Source organism: Mauremys reevesii, linkage group 11, assembly GCF_016161935.1.
Source record: "Mauremys reevesii isolate NIE-2019 linkage group 11, ASM1616193v1, whole genome shotgun sequence".
NCBI lineage: Eukaryota > Metazoa > Chordata > Testudines > Geoemydidae > Mauremys > Mauremys reevesii.
In genome coordinates this window covers 40,892,274-40,914,368 of record NC_052633.1, presented here as the reverse complement: position 1 = coordinate 40,914,368, position 22,095 = coordinate 40,892,274, and the positions used below count along the sequence as shown (strand labels likewise).

Sequence of the window (22,095 nt, the reverse complement as noted above, 5' to 3'; positions counted from 1 at the left end):
TTAAGACTAAACATGCCCAGTGTTTTTAACCTCTCCTCAGAGGTCAGGTTTTCTAAAACTTTTACAATTTTCATTGCTTTCCTCTGGACTCTGTCCAATTTGGCCACATCTTTAATAAAATGTGGTGCCCATAACTGGACACAGTACTGCTGCTGAGGTCTTACCAGAACCGAATAGAGCGAGACAGTTGCCTCCCGTGCCATACATACAACACTCCTGTTAATACATCCCACAATGATATTAGCCTTGTTTGCAACTGCATCATATTGTTGATTCATATTCAATTTGTGATTCATTATAACCCCCAAATTCTTTCAGCAGTACTATTGTCTAACCAGTTATTCTCCATTTTGTGATTGTGCATTTGATTTTTAATTCTTAAATTTAGTTAGAATCATAGAAGATTAGGTTTTGAAGAGACCTCAGGAGGTCATCCAGTCCAACCCCCTGCTCAAAGCAGAACCAACACCAACTAAATCATCCCAGCCAGGGCTTTGTCAAGCCTGACCTTAAAAACCTCTAAGGATGGAGATTCCACCACCTCCCTAGGTAACCCATTCCAGTACTTCACCACCCTCCTAGTGAAATAGTGTTTTCTAATACCCAACCTAGACCTCCCCCACTTCAACTTGAGACTATTGCTCCTTTGCACTTGTCTATATTGAATTTCATCTAGTTGATTTCAGACCAATTCTCTTATTTGTTAAGGTTGTTTTGAATTCTAATCCTGTCCACCAAAGTGCTTGCAACCCCTCCCAGCTTGGTGTCATCCACAAATTGTATAAGCATACTCTCCACTCCATTATCCAAGTCATTCATGAAAATATTGAATAGCACCAGATGCAGGACTGACCTCTGCAGGACCCAATTAAATACCTTTCCCTAGTTTGACAATGAACCATTCATAACTACTTTTTAGTATGATCTTTCAACCAGTTTTGCACCCACATTATACTAATTTTATCCAGACCACATTTCCCTAGTTTGCTTATAAGAATGTCATGTGGGACTGTGCCAAAAGCCTTACTAAAAATCAAAATATATCACATCCACTGCTTGCCCCCCATCCACTATGCCAATAACACTGTGAAAGAAGGCAATTAGGTTGGTTTGGCATGATTTGTCCTTCACAAATCCATCGTTTGCTATTCCTGATAACCCTATTATCCTCTAGGTGGTTACAAATTGATTGTTTAATCATTTGTTCCAATATATTTCCAGGTATCAAAGTTAAGCTGACTGGTCTATAATCCTTGGGTCCTCTTTTTTTCCCTTTTTGAAAGATAGTAGTATGTTTGCCATTCTCCAGTCCTGGTCCTGGTTGCAGAGGGAAAGGAAGAGGAATTTTCTCTATTCATCAAGTTCTGATGAAATGCTTTAACAGACAAAATTTACCAGTGGCAGATCCATGATAAAGTTGTAGGCGTTGGCTTCCTTGGCTGCTTTGATGATGTCTTCCATACTAGCATCATCACGGCCATAGCGAATATTCTCTGCAATTGTGGTAGCAAACAGGACTGGTTCTTGCTCAACAATACCAATCAGTGAGCGCAACCACTGAATGTTAAGGGAGCGAATGTCATGGCCATCCAGGGTAACCTACAGAAGAACACCAGTTAAAAGTGAAAAAGCAGCTGAGCCCACAGTGCTGTAACTCTACAGCCTCAAATGGAGTTACTCCAGAGTCATTCTGGTACAAGAGAGATCAAAACCAGCCTTATTTGGACTACAGACTATAGATTCAACAATAAAACTATAAAAAGAAATAATGAGAATACTGGGCTCAACCCGGAAAGAAGATGACTGCTTCCCACCCCGGAGTGAAGTAAACAATTATGTTGGCTGTACTGTATCATAGAAATCTTTAATCAAGATTGGATGTTTTTCCAAAAATATGCTCAGATAGGAATTAATGCAGGGAAATCCTATGACCAGACGTTATGATCACAGTGGTCCCCTCTGGCTTTATAATCCATGAATCTACGAAAATCTAAAGATAAATCGCTTCCCATTCAAAATTTCACATTTGACTTTTCATCCTAATTCAGAATGAAAATTTCCCCCAAAACTGAAATTTTAGTTCATTTGCCTCAGTTTCTTATACCTACATCTCACGGGCTGGTTATGAGAACTAATCAGTGTTTGTAATAGAGCTGGTGGAAATATTTCAACTGATTTGGTTTTGGGATGAGAAACGGACTTGAGAAAATAGAAATTTTTGCAAAAAAAAAGGATTTTAAAAAAATGTTCAGGTTGTTTTTTTTTTTTTTTTTAAGAAACTGGAAAATGAAAATTTAGGGTTTTTTGTTTGTTTTTCATATTATTTCCCCACCTTGTTTTCCTTCTCCCCCTCCTTTCTTCACTGGCAAAAGGAAGAAGGAAAAAAATGGGGAAAGGGAAAGAAAGGGAGGGAAAAAGGAACAATGAAAACTAAAAAAATGTGAAAAGGAAAATGTTCAAAACCAGACATTTTTGATAAAAATGTTCACAAAAATAACCGAACAAACAAATTCATTCTCTATTAGCATGACTAGGACATGAAGAAATTACGGAAAGATCACCATAATATGACTTAGTGAGAATTTGTTTATACTTCACTCATCTTTTGACTCTTTTACATTCAGTTACTGAGCACCATTTATGTGATTTATACCATTAAGTCAAATGTTAATGAAATAAGAATGTTTATATATTAAACATTTCTGCTGTTGGTAATAAGACGTAGCCATTCCAGTCAGCATATACTGTAGCAATATTATAGGTAAGGCTACGTTTTTTTTCCACAGAGGTCACGGAATCCATGACTTCCAGTGACCTCCGTGACTTCAGCCCGCAGTGGCTGGGAGCTGCAGGGCGTCGGGGGGACCCTGGAGCTCTTGGCCATCATGGGCATGGGGGAACCTCAGAGCACCAAGCCCTCACAGGCGGTGGGGGTCTCCAGAGCTCCCAGTGGTCCCCCTCAGCTGCCAAGCCACTAAGGGCAGTGTGGGGACCCCGCAGCTGAGCTCCCCATTTTGTCATGGGTATTTTTAGTAAAAGTCATAGACAGATAATCGGCTTCCATGAATTTTTCTTGAGACCTGTCCGTGACTTTTACTAAAAATATCCGTGACTAAATCTTAGCCTTAATTATAGGATAATGATTAAGTGCTCAAGACTACATTTCTCAGGATTTAAAACTGTTTGTCACTTCTGGATTCCCTACCCTAAAAACGACCTTTATATGCATATAAAATCATGAGTGATGTTGAGAAAGTGGATAAGGAGAAGTTATTTACTTATTCCCATAATACAAGAACTAGGGGTCACCAAATGAAATTAATAGGCAGCAGGTTTAAAACAAATAAAAGGAAGTTCTTCTTCACGCAGCGCACAGTCAACTTGTGGAACTCCTTACCTGAGGAGGTTGTGAAGGCTAGGACTATAACAATGTTTAAAAGGGGACTGGATAAATTCATGGTGGCTAAGTCCATAAATGGCTATTAGCCAGGATGGGTGAGAATGGTGTCCCCATCCTCTGTTCGTCAGAGGATGGAGATGGATGGCAGGAGAGAGATCACTTGATCATTGCCTGTTAGGTTCACTCCCTCAGGGGCACCTGGCATTGGCCACTGTCGGTAGACAGATACTGGGCTAGATGGACCTTTGGTCTGACCCGGTACGGCCTTTCTTATGTTCTTATGTTATTAAGTGCAGTTCTCATTGAAGCTTAGCATTTAATTCTTACTTTGTAGGGAAACCACTTTTGTCCTCACTAAACACTTCTTTTCTTGCTCATAAATATTGTTGTTTGTATCATTCAGGAGACTCCAGAACAGAACTAAACAAAGCATCCTGCTCATTTCCTCAGTCACTGTTTCTTGGAATGGGTTTTTTTTTTTAAATCCAGAATCCTGCTTCCCAACTTTTAGTAAAAATGTTGATACCCTTTAAAGTGAATAAGGCTAGACACTCACCATGCCTTCAGTGGGGTCATAGAACCGCTGGATGAGCTGCACTGTGGTGCTTTTCCCAGCTCCACTGGGTCCAACGAAAGCAGTTGTCTCCCCTGATTTAATAACCATGCTAAGATTATCCAAAATCTGAAAGCACAAGAGAGATCATCCATTGTAACTACAAAATTCCTGACGCCAAGCAGATGGACTGGAAATCATCATGTTTTCCTTTCATCTTAAATGAAGCAGGGAAAAGAGAACCAAAGGATTTTAAAATAAACTGAAAACCTTGATATTAGAGTTCATTAAGAGCATTATTTTCCATGAAGGCTATACGGTCAAATTCTGATTTTTGTTGGTTATGTCAGATTCCTACTGAAATGAAGAGGAGTTGGATACATCCCAGAGGATAATTTAGCGCTAATACCTTTTGATAAATGCTGCATATGTGTTATGAGTACCTGCTAAAATCTACATGTTATGTATTAACAGAAGTGTTGTATGTATGACACGGGAGGCAATTGTCTCGCTCTATTCGGTTCTGGAGAGGCCTCAGCAGCAGTACTGTGTCCAGTTATGGGCACTACGTTTTATTAAAGATGTGGCCAAATTGGACAGAGTTCAGAGGAAAGCAATGAAAATTATAAAAGTTTTAGAAAACCTGATCTCTGAGGAAAGGTTAAAAACCCTGGGCATGTTTAGTCTTGAAAAAAGAAGACTGAGGGGGGACCTGATAGCAAGCCTTTGCCAGAGGATGTTGTGAAGGCCAAGACTATGGGTAGGTCTTCACTTACCTGCCCCGTCGACGCGGCGAGTTCAACTTCTCGGAGTTCGAACTATCGCGTCTGATATAGACGCGATAGTTTGAACTCCGGAAGCGCCGCAGTCGACTCCGGTACTCCACCACCGCAAATGGCGGTGGTGGAGTCGACGGGGGAGCCACGGACTTCAACCCCGCCGTGTCTGGACGGGTAAGTGGTTCGAATTAGGGTACTTCGAATTCAGCTACGTTATTCACGTAGCTGAATTTGCGTACCCTAATTCGAACCCCCTTATAAGTGTGGACCAGGCCCAAAATAGAATTCAAAAAAGAACTAGATAAATCCATGGATGATAGGTCCATCAATGGCTATTAGCCAGGATGGGCAGGGATGGTGGCCCCAGCCTTTGTTTGCCTGAAGTTGGGAATGGGTGACAGGGGCTGGATCACTTGATGACTACCTGTTCTGTTCATTCCCTCACGGGCACTTGGCAATTGGCCACTGTTGGAAGACAGGACACTGCACTAGATGGACCTTTAGTCTGACCCAGTATGGCCATTCTTATGTTTCTATGGGTATGTCTACACTACAAGAGTAGTTCGATTCAACTTAATTCGAATTTGTGGAATCGACCTTATGAAGTCGAATTTGTGTATCCACACTAAGGACACTAATTCGACTTTGTGATTCCACACTAACGGGGCCAGCGTCGACTTTGGAAGTGGTGCACTGTGGGAAGCTATCCCACAGTTCCCGCAGTCCCCGCTGCCCATTGGAATGCTGGGTAGAGCCCCCAATGCCTGCTGGGGGAAAAATGTGTCGAGGGTGGTTTTGGGTAACTGTCATCATTGAACCGTCAATCACGCCCACCCTCCCTCCCCGAAAGCGCCTGCGGGCAATCTGTTCATGCACTTTTCTGGTCAGTGACAGCGTGGACGCCACAGCACTGCGAGCATGGAGCCCGCTGCAGTTATGGCCGTTTTCACCTCCTCGCACCTTATCGTCCACCTCTTCCACAGTCAGCTGCTGAGAAATCGGGCTACTTTTCAATGGTGCTGCAAGCACTGGTGGAGCATAGGGGACGTTTTACCAACATCAACGTCGGGTGGCCAGGCAAGGTTCATGACGCGCGTGTTTTCAGGAACTGTGGTCTGTTTAGACACCTGCAGGAAGGTAGTTTCTTCCCGGACCACAAAATAACTGTTGGGGATGTGCAGATGCCTACAGTGATCCTCGGGGACCCAGCCTACCCGCTAATGCCCTGGCTCATGAAGCCCTATACAGGCGCCTTGGACAGCGACAAGCAACTCTTCAAGTACCAGCGAGCAGCGAGCAGCGTGACCTGTGACTGTTCAGTTTCTTTACAGAGAAGCTGAACCTGCCCCTGTTTCTTTACCCGGTTACTGTTGACTATCCTCTGCAGTTACATACCCCGTTCACCCCATTTCTCCCACTTCCAACACACGTGTAAAAATAAAATACATGTCCCATTGTAACTTAACAAAGGTTTCTTTATTAATGACTTTGCGTTAAAGGGTTGAAACTGGGACGCAGACTGTGCTGCGTAGGGTGTGCAGTGATGTAAAGACTGCCTCTGAACTCGAGGAATGACAGGCTCCTGCTCCTAGAGCGGTCCGCAGTGCTGGACTGCTTGTTTCAACGGAGCCTGCCATCCCTCCTTTTTGGGATTCTGTGTGCGGGGGCTATGCGAGCTTGTGGCGGAGGAGGACGGATACAGATTCCTCTGCTGCGTGACTCAGCGGTCCAGGACAAGGACCGCTGCATAAGATCTGTAACCGCCCTCCCCCGCTACAAAGTCACATCCCCCCCACCCACACAGAACCTGGAAACCACCTCCCATACCGACCAGGGTGCCTACTGACTGCACTGTGTGTGTGACCTGCTGCTGATCCTGCGCCCGTGTCTGTACCCTGGTAAAGGTGACCATCATATGCAATTAACAACCTCCGTCCGCGACCATCGCCGAGGAACTGGCCGTCGACACTATCCCATCGTCAGAGTCCATGGTCACTGGTGGGGCAGTGGTGGCAGGCTCCGGAGCGTCCGTTTGCCGCTTTGGTCTTCTGGTAGCCTTGTCTCAGGTCCTTGATTTTCAGGCGGCACTGCGTTGCATCCCGGCTGGATCCTCTGTCTGTCATGGCTTTGGAGACCTTCTCGTAGGTCTTTGCGTTCCGTTTTTTGGAGCGCAGCTCCTAAAGCACGGACTCCTCGCCCCACACACCGAGCAGATCCAAGACTTCCCGGTCAGTCTATGCTGGGGCCCTCTTTCTATTCAGAGATTGCCTGGACTCCTCTGCTGGAGAGCTCTGCATCGTTGCCGGTGCTGCTGAGCTCGCCCCGATGTCCAACCAGGAAATGAGATTCAAACTGGCCAGACAGGAAAAGGAATTCAAATTTTCCCAGGGCTTTTCCTGTGTGGCTGATCAGAACATCCAAGCTCGGACTGCTGTCCAGAGCGTCAACAGAGTGGTGCAGTGTGGGATAGCTCCCGGCTCTACTAAGGTCGATTTCCGTCCACACCTAGCCTAATTCGACATGGCCATGTCGAATTTAGCGCTACTCCCCTCGTCGGGGAGGAGTACAGAAGTTGAACTAAAGAGCCCTCTATGTCGAATTAAATGGCTTCCTGGTGTGGATGGGTGCACGGTTAATTCGAATTAACGCTGCTAAATTCGAATTAAAGTCCTAGTGTGGACCAGGCCTATGTCTGCACATATGTTAAGGGCTGTTATGAAGAGGACACTGATCAATTGTTCTCAATGTCCACTGATGGTAGGACAAGAAGTAATGAGCTTAATATGCAGCAAGGGAGATTTAGGATAGCTGTAAGGAAAAACTTTCTGACTATAAGGATACTTTAGCTCTGGAATAAGCCTCCAAGGGAGGTTGTGGAATCCCCATCATTGGCCATTTTTAAAAACAGGATGAACAAACATCTGTCAGTGATGGTCTAAGGGAGGGAAGCAGTATGCAGATGAACCCAACTGAATTTTTGTGAGCTCATAGTCTACAGAAAAGAATTCTCATAGATGTGCTGGAAATGAAAACTACACAACTTCTAACACTGTTGACGCCAAAATAGTTAATTGCCTACTTTTAAACAAAGGGCTTGTGCTTTTGGAAAGTAAGCTCTAACATAGGCGTTTATAGATTACTGGCATAACAACATATTCTATTTAGTTACAGTAAATTATTCAAAAGAGGAATGATGAATAATCACCTTTACTTCTGGCCTGGATGGGTAGTGGAATGTTACATTATGGAATTCAATTTCACCTCTTATTTTATCCAGCTTGTAGCCCTCTTCTGACATGCAGTCAATGGTAGGTTTCTAAAGCAGAATTCGTCATGTTATTTATTTGGTGTTAAACAACCGAGACTTTGCTGCAGTAGATACAATATTCCTTCCAACACACAAAACAATGCCATTTCAGTTTGACCAGCTCTGGGCTGTACTCCAAAGCAGTACAGACTCTGCTACAGGAGCATAAGACTCTAAGCTAAAGTGACAATGTGCTTGTCACTGGTGAGGAAAGTTGGGAAGAGAAATGACTTCCGCATGGGCCACACAGCCATCTCTCTCAGTCTGTTACGTCACTGGGGATAATCCATTAGAAAGGCTGGGTGTGTGTCATGGCAAAGCATTAGAAATATTGTGGCTTTGTCATGGTAAAAAAGTTCAAGGAAAAGTCACAGCACACAATGGTATAATTATGAGTAAGTTCACTTTCTATTAGAATCATGTTAAATAACATATAAAGATAGCATAGCAATAATTAAAAACACAAACTTCTGTTCTCATCTAAACACGCAGACAGGCTTTGAGAGACAGAGCCTCAGCTGGTGCAAGTCTGCATAGCCCATTGACATCAGTGGTGCTACATCCATTTACATCAGCCGGAGATTTGGTGTTTCCTGGAGCTTGGCTACAGTATGAATATTAAGACCTTCTTCTGTGCCTCTAGCCTTAATTCATAGCTGATCATTAGCTGCACTTATGAGACCTGAGCATGAAATATCAGTGTTTGGTAAAAACTTGAATATTCATAAACAAAACATTTAAAGATGTCGCTTCAATGCCCTCTTTATAAATTGCAGCTGGGTCTTTTTCTTGTGCAGTCAGCTGTTTCTTAATTACCCTCATTTTTCTCATTTACACTGCTAATAAAAGCCTACCCTGCGCAGGGCTTATTTAACTATTTTTCACAGCAGACTGACAGAGCTTAGGAATTCCGTACTTACTGTATCTATCGTCTCAAAGATGTTTGTTGCAGCCCCGCGGCCAGTGGCAAAAGCCTCCAAACAAGGAGAAGCCTGACCAAGACTTAAAGCACCTATTAAGACTCCAAAGAAAACCTGAAAAAACATGGGAAGACATTAATGACTTTACGTTATTTTTTTTCTTAGAGCTTAGAAAACAACCTGGTATAGAACCTGGGTGGTAACTAGATAAGGACTGAGCTTTCTGGGCATGTTTCGGGCCAGCAAGCAGGATTGATGCTCCAATGCTTGAAAACATATAGGACAGCATGGTGATGTGCCCTCTGTATCTGGAGTTTTAAATGCATTGCGTTACTTGATATTATGCTCAAGCAGCAGCTTTAAAATACTCTTTGGTTGAAGTACTGTTGCTATTAATGTGGGACCAATGGCTGTATATGTATCACACCTGCAAACCTTGCTACAAAGGCAGGTTTCTGCCTCTGAGAGGATTCTCCCCCTCCCTACATAAAAGTGACCACAGCAGTAGTGCCTATGCCATCAGACTCCATACTCCACCTTCCAGTGCTTGAACTGAGCAAGTGTGGGATGGGCCAGCAAACAGGCTCTTTTGGTAGAATGCTGTATCACTTCATAGCTGCTGTATTTGTGGAAGCCGCAACTCCACTCCTAGAGCATACCCACATTCCTCCTCTGGTTTTGCAAATTAATGCTGTTGCATCAGCTCATCCCAGCCCTACCCAATGAGAGCGTTCTTCCCCAATCCTAGCCAAGAACCCAAGAAAGGAATCACTTGCTGATCACCCCTTCCTGAAAATCCCTGGATCATGTCCTTTTGTGCTAAGTCAGGTTAGCATGAGAGGAGATCTGACATGGGATCTGAAGAAAGGCCGTGTTTCCTGTGTAGCCTCTCTTCCTGAAGGGATCACTAGAGAGCTCAGCCTGCAAGGGCGAACACCAGTGGGCTGAAGATACTGCACTCCAAGAGCCCAACAGGACCTGGCAGGGAAGATGGGGAGGAGGCCAGAATGCTGAAAGCATTTGCCAGAACTTGTCTTCACTGTGAGCTGTGAATGCTCAGTCCCTCTGAAAATCAAACCACTTTTATTAAGGTTCATAAATCTACATTTATGTGCCTAACTGTAGGCACCCAAGTCTTAAAGTGTTGGTCATTGTAATCAGGGGCGGAGAACTCAAAGAATAGGACACTGCGGGACAGAGATCATAAGAATGGCCATAATGGGTCAGACCAAAGGTCCACCTAGCCCAATATTCTGTCTTCTGACAGTGGCCAATGCCAGGTGCCCCAGAGGGAACGAACAGAACAGATAATCATCAAGTGATCCAACCTCTGTCGCCCATTCCCAGCTTCTGGCAAACAGAAGCTAGGGACACCATCCCTGAACATCCTGGCTAATAGCCATTGATGGACCTATCCTCCATGAATTTATCTAGTTCTTTTTTGAACCCTGTTATAGTTCTAGCCTTCATAACATCCTCTGGCAAAGAGTTCCACAGGTTGACTGTGCGTTGTGTGAAGAAATACTTCCTCTTGTTTGCTTTAAACCTGCTGCCTATTAATTTCATTTGGTGACCCCTAGTTCTTGTATTATGAAAAGGAGTAAATAATACTTCCTTATTTACTTTCTCCACACCAGTCATGATTTTATAGAATTCTATCATATTCCCCCTTAGTTGTCTCTTTTCCAGGATGAAAAGGCCCAGACTTATTAATCTCTCCTCATACAGAAGCCGTTCCCTATCCCTAATAATTTTTGTTGCCCTCTTCAGAACGTTTTCAAATTCCAATATATCTTTTTTGAGATGGGGTGACCACATCTGCATGCAGTATTCAAGATGTGGGCGTACCATGGATTTATATAGAGGCAATATGATATTTTCTGTCACATTATCTATCCTTTTCTTAATGATCAAGGATGGGGGAAGGCTTCTTCATTACTTTGCTGCTTTTATTTCAAGGAACTGGGCAGTAATATATTCTATGTAATATTAATCTGGTACGTGTTCTTCCTGTTGCTACAGTACAAATTGCCCTCATTAGAATTAAACTTTTGTTTAGAACTTATTTTGATTTACACCGTCCCTTCTTGGCTATTTTCACTCAGATGGTAGCTTGATGTAGCAAATAATGAACATGCCCTTTGATTTTGGCCCATCTTTTTGCTCTGTTATGACTGATCAGCTTGGAAACAATTAAAAAAAATGTGAAAAGGATTATGTGTAACCATTTACATTAGTTTGGTGATGTCTATGGAATTCTGCAAGAAGCCGTCAAGGATTCAGCTAGCCTTCGGAGACCAGCAGACAGGCATGTGTAAAGGAAAGGCTGGCAGCGGGTTGGGGTTTTTTTAATTTTTTTTAACCACCTTTTTTTTAAACCACCCCAAAAGTTATTTACAGTAGGTTTTTGCTCCATAAATTTCATTCAGAGGATTCTTCCCTCCCCTTTGGTGCTTCACTCTCCACCAACATCCAAGCCCAGCCAGGAGGGGCTTCACCATCAAGATGCCAAACAGGATACAGCCATGTTGTGCCCATGCTGGATGGAGCAGTGCATTGTGGGAATTGCAGTTCTCCCCCTCCTTTGTTAGGTAAACTCGATTGCCCGGGGAGAATGAAAAATACAGAGGGGCAGATTTTCCTCTCATTCACACTATTATAAATCAAAACTGAACTCATCCACTGAACTCATCCAAGCTACACTGCTGTAAAATCAGAGTCAGCAAGAGGGAACCAGGCCCAATGGTTTTGATTATAACAAGGGAAAGCATTGCTTGGTTAACCCTTATTGAATTAATTGGATGGGTGTTCAGCACAACCTCTCAGTGACCCAGAAAGGAATATTTGGAGACTGGGTGTATATGTTTAGAGCGCTAAGTGAGAAATTTGAAGTGAAAGAAAGATGATTGGCAACTCAGAAAGCAGAGAAAAGAAAGGCAGCACTGGAGATATTCCCTTCCAATGTTAGCTACAGTTTGTCAGTTCCCCGCTGGCTGCCATTTACCAGTTGGGAATGTGAAACTACAGTTATTGGGTGCAAGTCAAGGAAATCTCTGGTGGGCTTTATCACTGCACTGACCTGTTAGTGCCAAGTGTAATTTCAGGTTATCCCATCTGAGGGCCATCTGCCAGCAGTAGAGAATAATTAAAATATCTAAGGATTCAGGTTCCATAACATTTAAACCACTGGTATCTAGAACAGCCATTCTACTTCACCTAACAGCTTCCAGAGCTGCATAAAAGTTGGCACAATGTGCTTCCAGCACACCGCTGCAAGAACCACAGTTTGAACTTTACAGACAGAAATAGCAGCTGAATCCTGGAGTAGTGGAGAAGAAGGTCCTTCAGGGAAAAAATAGGGTGATTTGCCATTTTATATTTGGCAACTGAATACGAGAGCAAAGCGCAGAAAAGAAAAGCATGGTCAGACAGTAGTCACCACTCTGAAAACTAGGTGATAACTAATGTACATGTTCAGGGACAGTTCTGAAAAACTATCAGATATGAAAGGAGCAAGTATTATAACCAGTACCTGTAAGAGAGTCCCAGGCGAATACTCCTCTTCTTCAAGGACAAGTTTTGAGCCATACCAAAAGGCTAATGCATAACACAGGAAGATTATGAACCAGATGTAACCAGTGAAGAATCCCATTATCATTCCTTTTCTAATTCCCCAGCGCTGGGCAAACACTAGGTTTTTATCATATCTAAGGAAAGAATAAAAATGAAAGTGGATGACGTGCATTTAACAGAAAACTAGGATGAATAAAGACCAGTACAATGAGATTGTTTCATGGAGGGATGTTCCTTCAGTAATACAGTGGATACCATTAAAAATTTAGCATTTACTACTCTGCAGGAAGGGCCCCATGCTGCTCTCACTGAAATTAACTGCAAAGATGCTAATGATTTGAACGGCTATAGTAGCAACCTCAGACATTAAAACTGTAGAATGTCCTATTATACTTATAGGAAAATATCAGAATTACTGCAACTACCTGCCCAAAAGAATTCGTGTTGTTCTGACATAGAAGTTTTGGATAATTTGTGACAGACCTGCAACCATGCTGTATTTTAAATAAGGTTAAAAGAGAATTGCAGTATAATACTATCAACTCACTAGATCTAATTACAAAGAGTAAATCATTGAAAAAAATATAAATAATCAAGTTAATTAAACAGGAATCTGCCATCTTGGCAGTCTGATGATGCTTGAAATGCAGCTTAGCATCTGAGTGACTAAGACAAGCAGTTGACACCAAGGTTCTATTAAGGTTTAGGGTGGTTTATTGTTGTTATTGTTAAAGAGAATGGTGAGGTTAAAATCATACATTTAAAAAAAATGTCTTTACTAGACCTGGGTGAATAATGGGAAAAACTGTTCATGAATATTTTGGAAACTTCTAAATAAAATTTTGTTTTGACTGTTCATTACATTCCATAAGCTAAGGTATATTTATACAGATAGTTTCAAAAAGCAAATTTTGGTGACTAATAACACTTCACATTATTAACATGAAGGATTTTTTAAAAAATCTAATTTACTTTTAAGTATTTATACCGTTCATTTACTATTTGCATTTTTCCCAATTTGGTCAACAAAAATAGACTAGTCAGTTTCACAATTACTTGTAATCAATTTCACTTTCCCTTTCTCAGGTGCCATAATGCTATATTTGGCTTGCAAGCAATGTAAGAAACCTATGTATGTGTTTTCAGATACAGTCCTTACATCATTTGCAACCCACATAGAATTTTTAAAAAATCATGGAATCGTTTCTATTGGGTCTTCAGCAAAAACGTTTATTTTGGAGCACATTGAGCTGAGCATCCTTGATTTTTTTTAAAAATGACTCATATCTGCTATGGATCCCTGTCATAATTAAAACTTGTTAATTTCTAAACAATCATATAATGTACTTTACAGTACCTCAATCAATCTGCTGCCTTTTTCACATATTCAAATACTGAGTTTCCAGTCTTTCAAACAGGCTGCATTTCCTTCAAGTCATTACTCATTGAAAGACACCTACACTACTCCATTTTATGGAGATATTGTAACTGTATTTCTAAAATCTCTTTTGAAAAGCTCATTTTAAAGACATAGATATAGTCTTATTTTATAAACAGCTGTCTTTAAGTGGGAATGACAACAGGGATAATAGCTGTTGTATTGGCAAAGTGGCTTTTGCTATTTAGAGCAATGTGTATGAAACAGTACCAGTATGCATCAATATCTAGCCATTTGGAATGCTAATTCAAAGAAATAAAAGAGACAGGGCTGCTGAAAGGGCATTTTCTGCAAGGGTCCTGTGGCTGAAACTTGCCTCCCTGCTTGACTTGAAATAGCCTGCCTTTGACGACTTTCCAGGAACACTGAAAAAGCCACATATTTACCAGGGTTTGGGGGAAGGCTGAAAGTATGTTCCTGGAGGTGGTGGGCAGGTGGAAAGGAATTATTCCGCTGCTGTAATTCACTGGCTGGCTGAGTTATAAGGTGTCAAAGTTTATGATTGCATGCTGTTGCTGGCAGGCTGAGTTTATGGGTTAGCTACGTGTATGTTTTTTGAATGCTGTTGGGTGGTCATTATTTTGTAGTTGTCAGGCTAATTGCCAGGGCCTGGGAGTTTATGATAACCTAAAAAAAAAACCCTATTGTTTCAATCTAAAGAAATAAGAAACCTCATAGAAATGTGACCAAACAAACCTTTCAACTTCTTTCCTCTCCCCACCAAAAGCAGCCACTGTTCTCATTGATGACAGCACTTCATCAGCCACAGCACCAGCTTTTGCATATGCCTTTAACTCTAGGCCTGTCAGTTTTGCCACAGCCTAAAAAGCCATAAGAAATATTAGTGGCAAAATATGATCCTGCTCCAGTTTTAGTGCCTACAATACCGTGTTTAACCAATCAAGCATGATCAGCAAGCACTCCTCATTGTCAACAATACTAGCCAGACTTTATGTCTCCCCAGCGTACTCTAAGCAGAATTTATAGACCACAGATTTTTATTACACACTTCATCTCCTCTGAATCTTCTGTGTTGTCCTGTCCGTGCACAAACCCCCGCTAGCATGTGGCCACAATGTATACCTGCACTCTGGGCAGCATGGCCATATCCCATTGCCAACTGCTTTGCTGAATGAGAGAGTCACTGGGGAGAGCAGCTGACAATGAGTGGTTTCACATTCTCCTCCTTCCTTGCTCCTGCCTGGCTCTAAGCAGCTCTGGGAAGGGTTAAGCAGAGTTAAGCAGCAAGGGAAGGAGTCCCAGAGGATGCCAGCTGGAAGTAGAGAGGAGCAGCGGCTGTAAACTCCAGGTGCCACCCAGTTTCCAGTGCTGAATCACTCTTCAGCTGGGCTGACAATAAGGAGTGGGAAAAAGCAGCAAGCAACTACTTCAGAGTTTCCCACCTGCTTGTGTATCTGCTCCTGTTGCCACTAGGGTAGCCATAGGAGTAGCTTAAGTAGAGACCTCAGCACTCCCCCTTTGTTCCCTTGTGGCAGTCCTTAGCAAAGCCACTGGAGACCAGATGCATGAGCAGCGGCAGGTAAGGGTGACCAGATAGCAAGTGTGAAAAATCAGGATGGGGGTAATAGGTGCAACAAAGCCCCGAATATCAGGACTGTCCCTATAAAATCAGGACATCTGGTAACCCTAGTGGCAGAGCAGTTGCAGCGAGTCATTTAAGTCTACCCCTTCCACATCCTCCTTTATTCCATGGCAGTAATCAGCTGTAGAGCTGCTACAGAGCCCTAAAAGCAGCCTAGGCTTCTCCACCCAGACACTCCTGATAAACTGGACAACTAGGAGTACAGTGACCCACCAGAGATGAAAAGAATATCCATCAGATAGTGAAGAGATGGAAACACCATGGGACAAGCTGGGCGAGGGTGGCCCAGATATCAGGGAGACCAGGTTTGTGGAGAAAACAGAGAGAAACTGGGGCCAGAAAGAGATGGGACGAGGGATCCAGGCAAGTGGGCGAGACAGTGAGTATATGGAAGAAAAGAAGGGGAGGGGGCATTCTATGGACAGAAGAACAAAATGACAAATGGAGAGGAGGGAAATAGAGCAGCCACCACAGAGAAAATGGAGAGCAAGAATAGCCACGCAGAACTTGAGAGGTATTTTGGTTTTATGTTTTCACCCTGCCTTTCATTTCCTGGCAGTAAAATGAGGAATTGCAATGAGGAAGGTTGCAGAAAAGGAGAAGCTTTGGTTCACTTGCAGTTGGGGTAGTGAAAACGGGGGAGCAGAGAAAGGGGCAAACAAGACACAGCACTATACCAGAACTTCCTTCCTCTCACACGCATGCACAGTTCAACCCCTTTGTTGAGAACTTTCTGAAACAGAAGGTATTACAGTGAAAGAAAGCTGTGGGCCAGGTTCTGATCTCAGCAACAGCAGTGTCAATCCAAAGTCTCTTGCGTCTTGACATAGTTCAGTGGAAGTATTTACACCAGCACCACTATGATCTGAATCCCCCAGCCCTAGGGTATACTACTATCTCACTCTAAATGATCGTTGCATTAAGACGTGAACTTACCAAGCCCAGGGTAGCTGCTCCGATCCCAAGTAGTGGGCTGACTGCAATAATAACCATGGTCAGTTTCCAGCCACTAGCAAATCCTAACAGGAATCCACAAATAAAGGTGGTGAAGCGCTGGATAAAGAGTGCTGCTTGATCAGCAATAGCATCATTGATTTTGTTCACATCACTGAGAGAATAAGAAAAGCAAAGAGAGATGAATCTCATTTCCCCGCATTATAATTCAGAGCTGAATTGGGGTCCTGTAATTTTCCTTGCCTCTATTCTTTCCCACTATCACCACTTTCAGAAACTCTGGGCTGTAGTGAGGAGTTGGTGCAATTCCCCCCACTCCATCCAACAGCAAGAGATATGTGTGTGTGTGTGTGTGTGTGTGTGTGTGTGCAATCTAAAGAAGGACTTGAGACACCCACTTCCCCCAGGGGCTGAGCATCCTGCCCTTTGTCCCTTAAAACAGACTGCATTGCCTCCCTTGGTGGGATGATTCGGAGGGAGGCCAAGGCCAAGACCCCAACTCTTTCCTCTCTCTCTTAGCCCCACCCCACCGCTTTTCCAGCTTCATGTTCCCTTGGAGGGGGGACAGAATGGAGCAGGAGAGAGCAGGGAGTGTATGAACTGCTATTGTGGAAGGCCCTTGGAAGGCTTCCTGTGCAATCCCTTACCCTTCCTGTGTGACAGGCAGTGACTATCACAATCTAGCCCTAGAGCAACTGCACAGTTTTCAGTAACAATGAACATACAGGTGCATGTCTCCTGTGTAATGCACTTTCTCACTGCAGAAGACATTTCTGTCAGGTTTTAATATGACTCAGTGGTCACACACTTCTGCAGCTCTTGGTTGTCACCCCATGCATGAGAACTGCAAAGTGGTCTACTCATGTCACCCTTATCAGGAGCAGAGGGCATGGAGGTTTGGAATAGCCATAAGAAGCAAAACTACTAGCACATTGGTGCATTCAGTAAGATGTTAAGTTATCTACTGCAAAAATGAACATGTTTGATTTATGAAACATGTTTACAAGTCTGTAAGGTTTCTCTGGCATGTTTTGAAGCTGAGTATTCTCTGGGTGTGTGACACAAAGCGGTGCCAAAGATGAGAACTGGCTTACATCAGCGTAGTTGGAAATACAAAAGCTATTTACATCATCTTTTTCCCCTGAAATTCTTCTCTCTCACACAATTGACCTTGGTCCAGAACTTTACTGGAAGGGACAGGCACCACTATGCAGTGGCAAGAGGCAGAAGGAAAAAAAAGTTCTGCAGCCACAGGAAAGTGACAATGACAATAGTTGGAATGTAACTTCCCTGCTCTCTCAGTATGCAGTATTTTTTTATGAATGGGATCCTCGATATATTGTTTTAGCTCTTTATAAGATTCAGTTCTCCTGTTCTTCAAATGTGGACTGCGGAACTTACAGTAGAATTTAGCTGATAACCTCTCTGACAGTCTATGTATTTATATGGACCCCTGTCACGAGAGTATCTATGTTTTACCTACGTTAGGAGTCCATAACTTGGGTTTTAAGGTCTCATATAAAGCCCATTGAAGTCGATGGGAGTCTTTCCAAAGGCTTGAAGGGGTTTGGATCAGGTCTTTAGAGCCTGATCCAATTTCCAATGAAGTCAATAGGAGATGGATTAGCCCTTAATGGACTGAGTCTTCTAAAGTCTTTTATGTATTGTTCATTGTTCATGGCACCTTAGAAGACATGCACTGTGGCCAGGGCCAGCTCTACAGTTTTCGCCGCCCCAAGCAGCGCGCCGAATTGCCGCCGCGGAGGGTGGGGGCAGTCCGTGTGCCCTTAGGGCGGCAGGCGCGTTTCCGTGGCAGCAGCAATTCGGCGGCAGCTTCTATGTTTAGCTGAAGCCGCCCCGGACAGCTAAACATAGAAGCTGCCGCCGAATTGCCCTCACCGCGGAAACGCGACTGCCGCCCTAAGAGCACACGGACTGCCCCCACCCTCCGCGGCGGCAATTTGGCGCACTGCTTGGGGGCAAAACAACAGGGACTGCCACCCCTTGCAGAGTGCCGCCCCAAGCACCAGCTTGGAATGCTGGTGCCTGGAGCCGGCCCCGACTGTGGCATAGGGTTCTTCTAGATTACTTACTCAGAGATTCGTGTATTCAGTTCTCCTACTGACGTACAGTCAAACCAGCCTATATCCATTCTCATTATTTTCCTGAAATACGCTTTCCTGATTTTCTGAATCTGACGAGCTGCAGACATTACCCAAAAACAGATCTGGGAAGACAGTAATGTGGATACTGACTTACTGTTAAGAAAACCATTTCCACTCCCACAACTTTAGCTGCAAAAAAGTAACATGGCTAATGATGAAATAACCATTATATTCTAAGTACATACATGTGACATCTACTTGATGTACAGCTGCTTGGGAATCTTCATCAGAACCTGGGATTTGGGAGACCCTGCTTCCAGATTCAGAGCAAAGACTTGAACATAGGCGTCCCAACTCTGAGGCGAGTACCCTAATCACCGGGCTATTGGCTATTCTAGAGTGAGTGGGTCTGTCTGTCTGTCTGTCTGTCTCTCTCTCTCTCTCTCTGTCTGTCTCTTTCTCTCTCTCATTTTGTATTTTATTTCAGGTCTCAGTTTTGTCCCAATGCAGAATAGGAAAATTTCTGACACCTCCAAAATGTTCATGGACTGTCCAAGAAGTTGCCTCAATTAGAAGAGTTGGAGAGGTAATGCAAGACAACTGACTTTGATGAGGTTGCATGGTTATCACTGGGGACCAAATTTGGCCATCTGTATGTGTATGTAATGTACAGATCACATCACTCACTGCCGAAACAAAGCCAGTGCTAGGGCAGCAACCATTCTGCACCAGCAAAATTCCATGCGCTTTTAGGAGGAAGAGTGAAAAATGGCTTCTCCTGTTGAAAATAATGTGTGGGGTAGAGACAATAAACTCTACCAGAGTATTCTACAGGAATGATCCAAACCCCAGAGCACATCACACAGGGATAAGCTGTAGTGGTCTGAGCCATGACTTCAGAAAATTCTGGGCCTGATTCTCCTCTTAAACTAATTTTACATTAGTGTATCTCCATTGACTTCATTGCAGCTACTCCTGATTTATGCCTATGCAGGTCAGAGGAGAATCAGGTCCTTTATATGGTAGATAGAATGAAATATATAATATCATATTGTATAGTATAAAGACTAAAGAAATAACTTATCCTCATTGACATTTGGGTATGATGCTTTTGACACTTTGAACTTGGCTATGTTAGTCAATTTTTTGTTTCCCTAACCACTGTGAAGCAAACTTTGCACGTGGTGTAACAGAAACTGCATGCAGTAATCTCACACTGTGTGACATTCACCCCATGCAGTGGACCAACATGGGCTTATGCCCTACAATTATCTACACTCGGGCTGGCCCTCTGCACAGAGGTGAGTTTCACCCCATGACATTAAAATCTGAAACACTGCAAGAGCGCACGCCTTCTCCATTACATTGTGCAAAAATATACAGTCAATAGGAGCCTTTCTTATGAAACATAACAATTTAGTGTTTTATATATTGGAAATAACATGGGGAACCAAATACTGACTTGGAGGTATCCTAACACAAGCACCGTACAGCCGATTCCTGCATAATAACTTGCAAATCTGATCATTTCACTTTCGATGTCCAGGAACCTATAAAATAAAATAAAATTAGAAGATTAAACAATATTGTTACAAATTTCTGACAGCAAATCTGCTTAACAGTCCACTTATCAGTGATGTTTCAAGGGCATTCCCTGCATTTATTATTCAGGATAATTTAAAATAATGGCACTTTGGTAATTGATTTCTAAAGCTGGTGCAACATCACATCTTGGGGGTAAAACTGCTTCTTCTGATATCAGAAATAATGGGGGGTCCCCTAAACTGCTGTTCATTAACAGCCTATTGTTCTCAAAGGCCAGATTGTTTCTGAGCCTAATGCAGATGTGGAGGGGACTGGGAAGTGCAAGGGGTGCTGTGGAGTAGTTCGCAGTGGATGGTTGTGAAACACCACCAGACCTCATGCAATGAAAAGGTGCAGGAAAGGATTGTTTGGGGGAAGAGGTGTCCAACATAGTTTCAGTAGATAGTGACCTTATATAGGACTTGTCTACATGGACAGCGAGTGCCCGGCAGGCTAGTGTGGGGTAAATTCATACCCCAGCTTGGCATGAACAAAAGTAACATTTAGTTCACCACAAGCTGGGGTGTGAATTTACCCAACATTAGTCTGCTGTGAACTAACTGGCCCTATGGACCCTGCTGATGTGCACTAAACGTTCTATAGCTACTCCTGGGGGAATTCAGTGTCACTGCATCATGCAGGAACATGTCTCCCCTTCTTCCCCCACCCCCACCCCTCAGATTCCCTTTGTTTTCCCAAACCAGCACTCACTCACTCCTCCCCAGCAGCGCGTGCGGGTGTGTCTGTTCAGGCACCCGCAGCAGCCAGGGGGAGAGGTAAGTCACCGTGGGAGGTTGGGGGTTGGGAGGGGAGGTCTGGGGATGCCCTGGCTGCCCAGGGATGTTAGTTCCAGTTGGGCAGGGGGTGGGGAGAAGGAGGAGGAGAATAGAGATGAAAAAAAAAATTCTGCAGATTGTATTTGTCAGCATAACACAGTAACGTAATAAGAATATAATCACACCCTTTTCAATTATTTTGGTAATTTATTTCAAAATACTTGTCAGCAAATAATTGAAAAGAGTGTGATTATATTGGGTTATTTTGACAAATAAAATATGTTGAATTTTAAAATATTGTGCACAGAATTTTTAACTTTTTGTCCCAGAATTCCCTCAGGAGTCCATAGCGTACGTTGATCTATCCCACTTGCAAACAGGATTAGATAAAAGCACAGAACGGAACAGTCCACATGGCCAGTTAGTTCACAACAGGCTAGTGTGGGTTAGAGTCACACCCGAGCTTGTGGTGAACTAAATGTTCATGCAGACAAGCCCTGAGTTACTTTTTACCAATATAGATGCTAACGTGGTAGCAAAAATCAAACAATGTTCTATAGACAAGTGTGAGGGGTGGTTGTTGTACATTCAAATATTACATTATATTATGAAAAAGGTACCCAATCTGGAATAATCATTTCCTGCAGGTCATGTGGAAATACTAAATTATCCACAAAAAGAACAGGAGTACTTGTGGCACCTTAGAGACTAGCACATTTATTTGAGCATTATCCCTAATCTCCATGGTGAACACCAATTTGCTGCTGTTACTCTTACATTATTTCAAAATAGTTCAGTGGCGCTTCCTGGCTATTTCTCTAGATTTCTATATGTAGTGATGAGAGTAGGAGCCAGTCTATTTGCTTAAAAGCTCATCAAACTCAGAATTAGAAGAGCCACAGATTTTAAGGCCAGAAGGGACCATTATGATCATGTAGCCTGACCTCCTGCAGAAACTGAGCATTGGAAACATAAAACATCAGAGGCAGTCAGATGAATCATTTTCAATTCAACAAAAGTTGCCAGGAGCCTAAATGACTGAGGGAATTGATACCTGGCTACAGAGCTTTTTTTTCTCTTGAAGTGACTAGTTCAAATCTAGT

At 43.1% G+C, this 22,095-nt stretch overlaps 1 protein-coding gene across 2 annotated transcripts in view; it reads right to left on the bottom strand.

The window, feature by feature from the left end:
* The window catches only part of ABCB11 (ATP binding cassette subfamily B member 11), an 80,294-nt gene that overhangs the window by 36,569 nt on the left and 21,630 nt on the right, over positions 1-22,095 (bottom strand). For both annotated transcript variants that reach the window (XM_039495623.1, XM_039495624.1), the window contains 9 exons: positions 20,095-20,182; positions 18,621-18,754; positions 16,510-16,681; positions 14,667-14,791; positions 12,492-12,666; positions 8,960-9,073; positions 7,938-8,048; positions 3,957-4,082; positions 1,396-1,599 (listed from right to left, as the gene is read on the bottom strand). In XM_039495623.1, the coding sequence (XP_039351557.1) occupies positions 1,396-1,599; positions 3,957-4,082; positions 7,938-8,048; positions 8,960-9,073; positions 12,492-12,666; positions 14,667-14,791; positions 16,510-16,681; positions 18,621-18,754; positions 20,095-20,182 (1,249 nt within the window). The remainder of the gene's footprint in view (positions 1-1,395; positions 1,600-3,956; positions 4,083-7,937; positions 8,049-8,959; positions 9,074-12,491; positions 12,667-14,666; positions 14,792-16,509; positions 16,682-18,620; positions 18,755-20,094; positions 20,183-22,095) is intronic.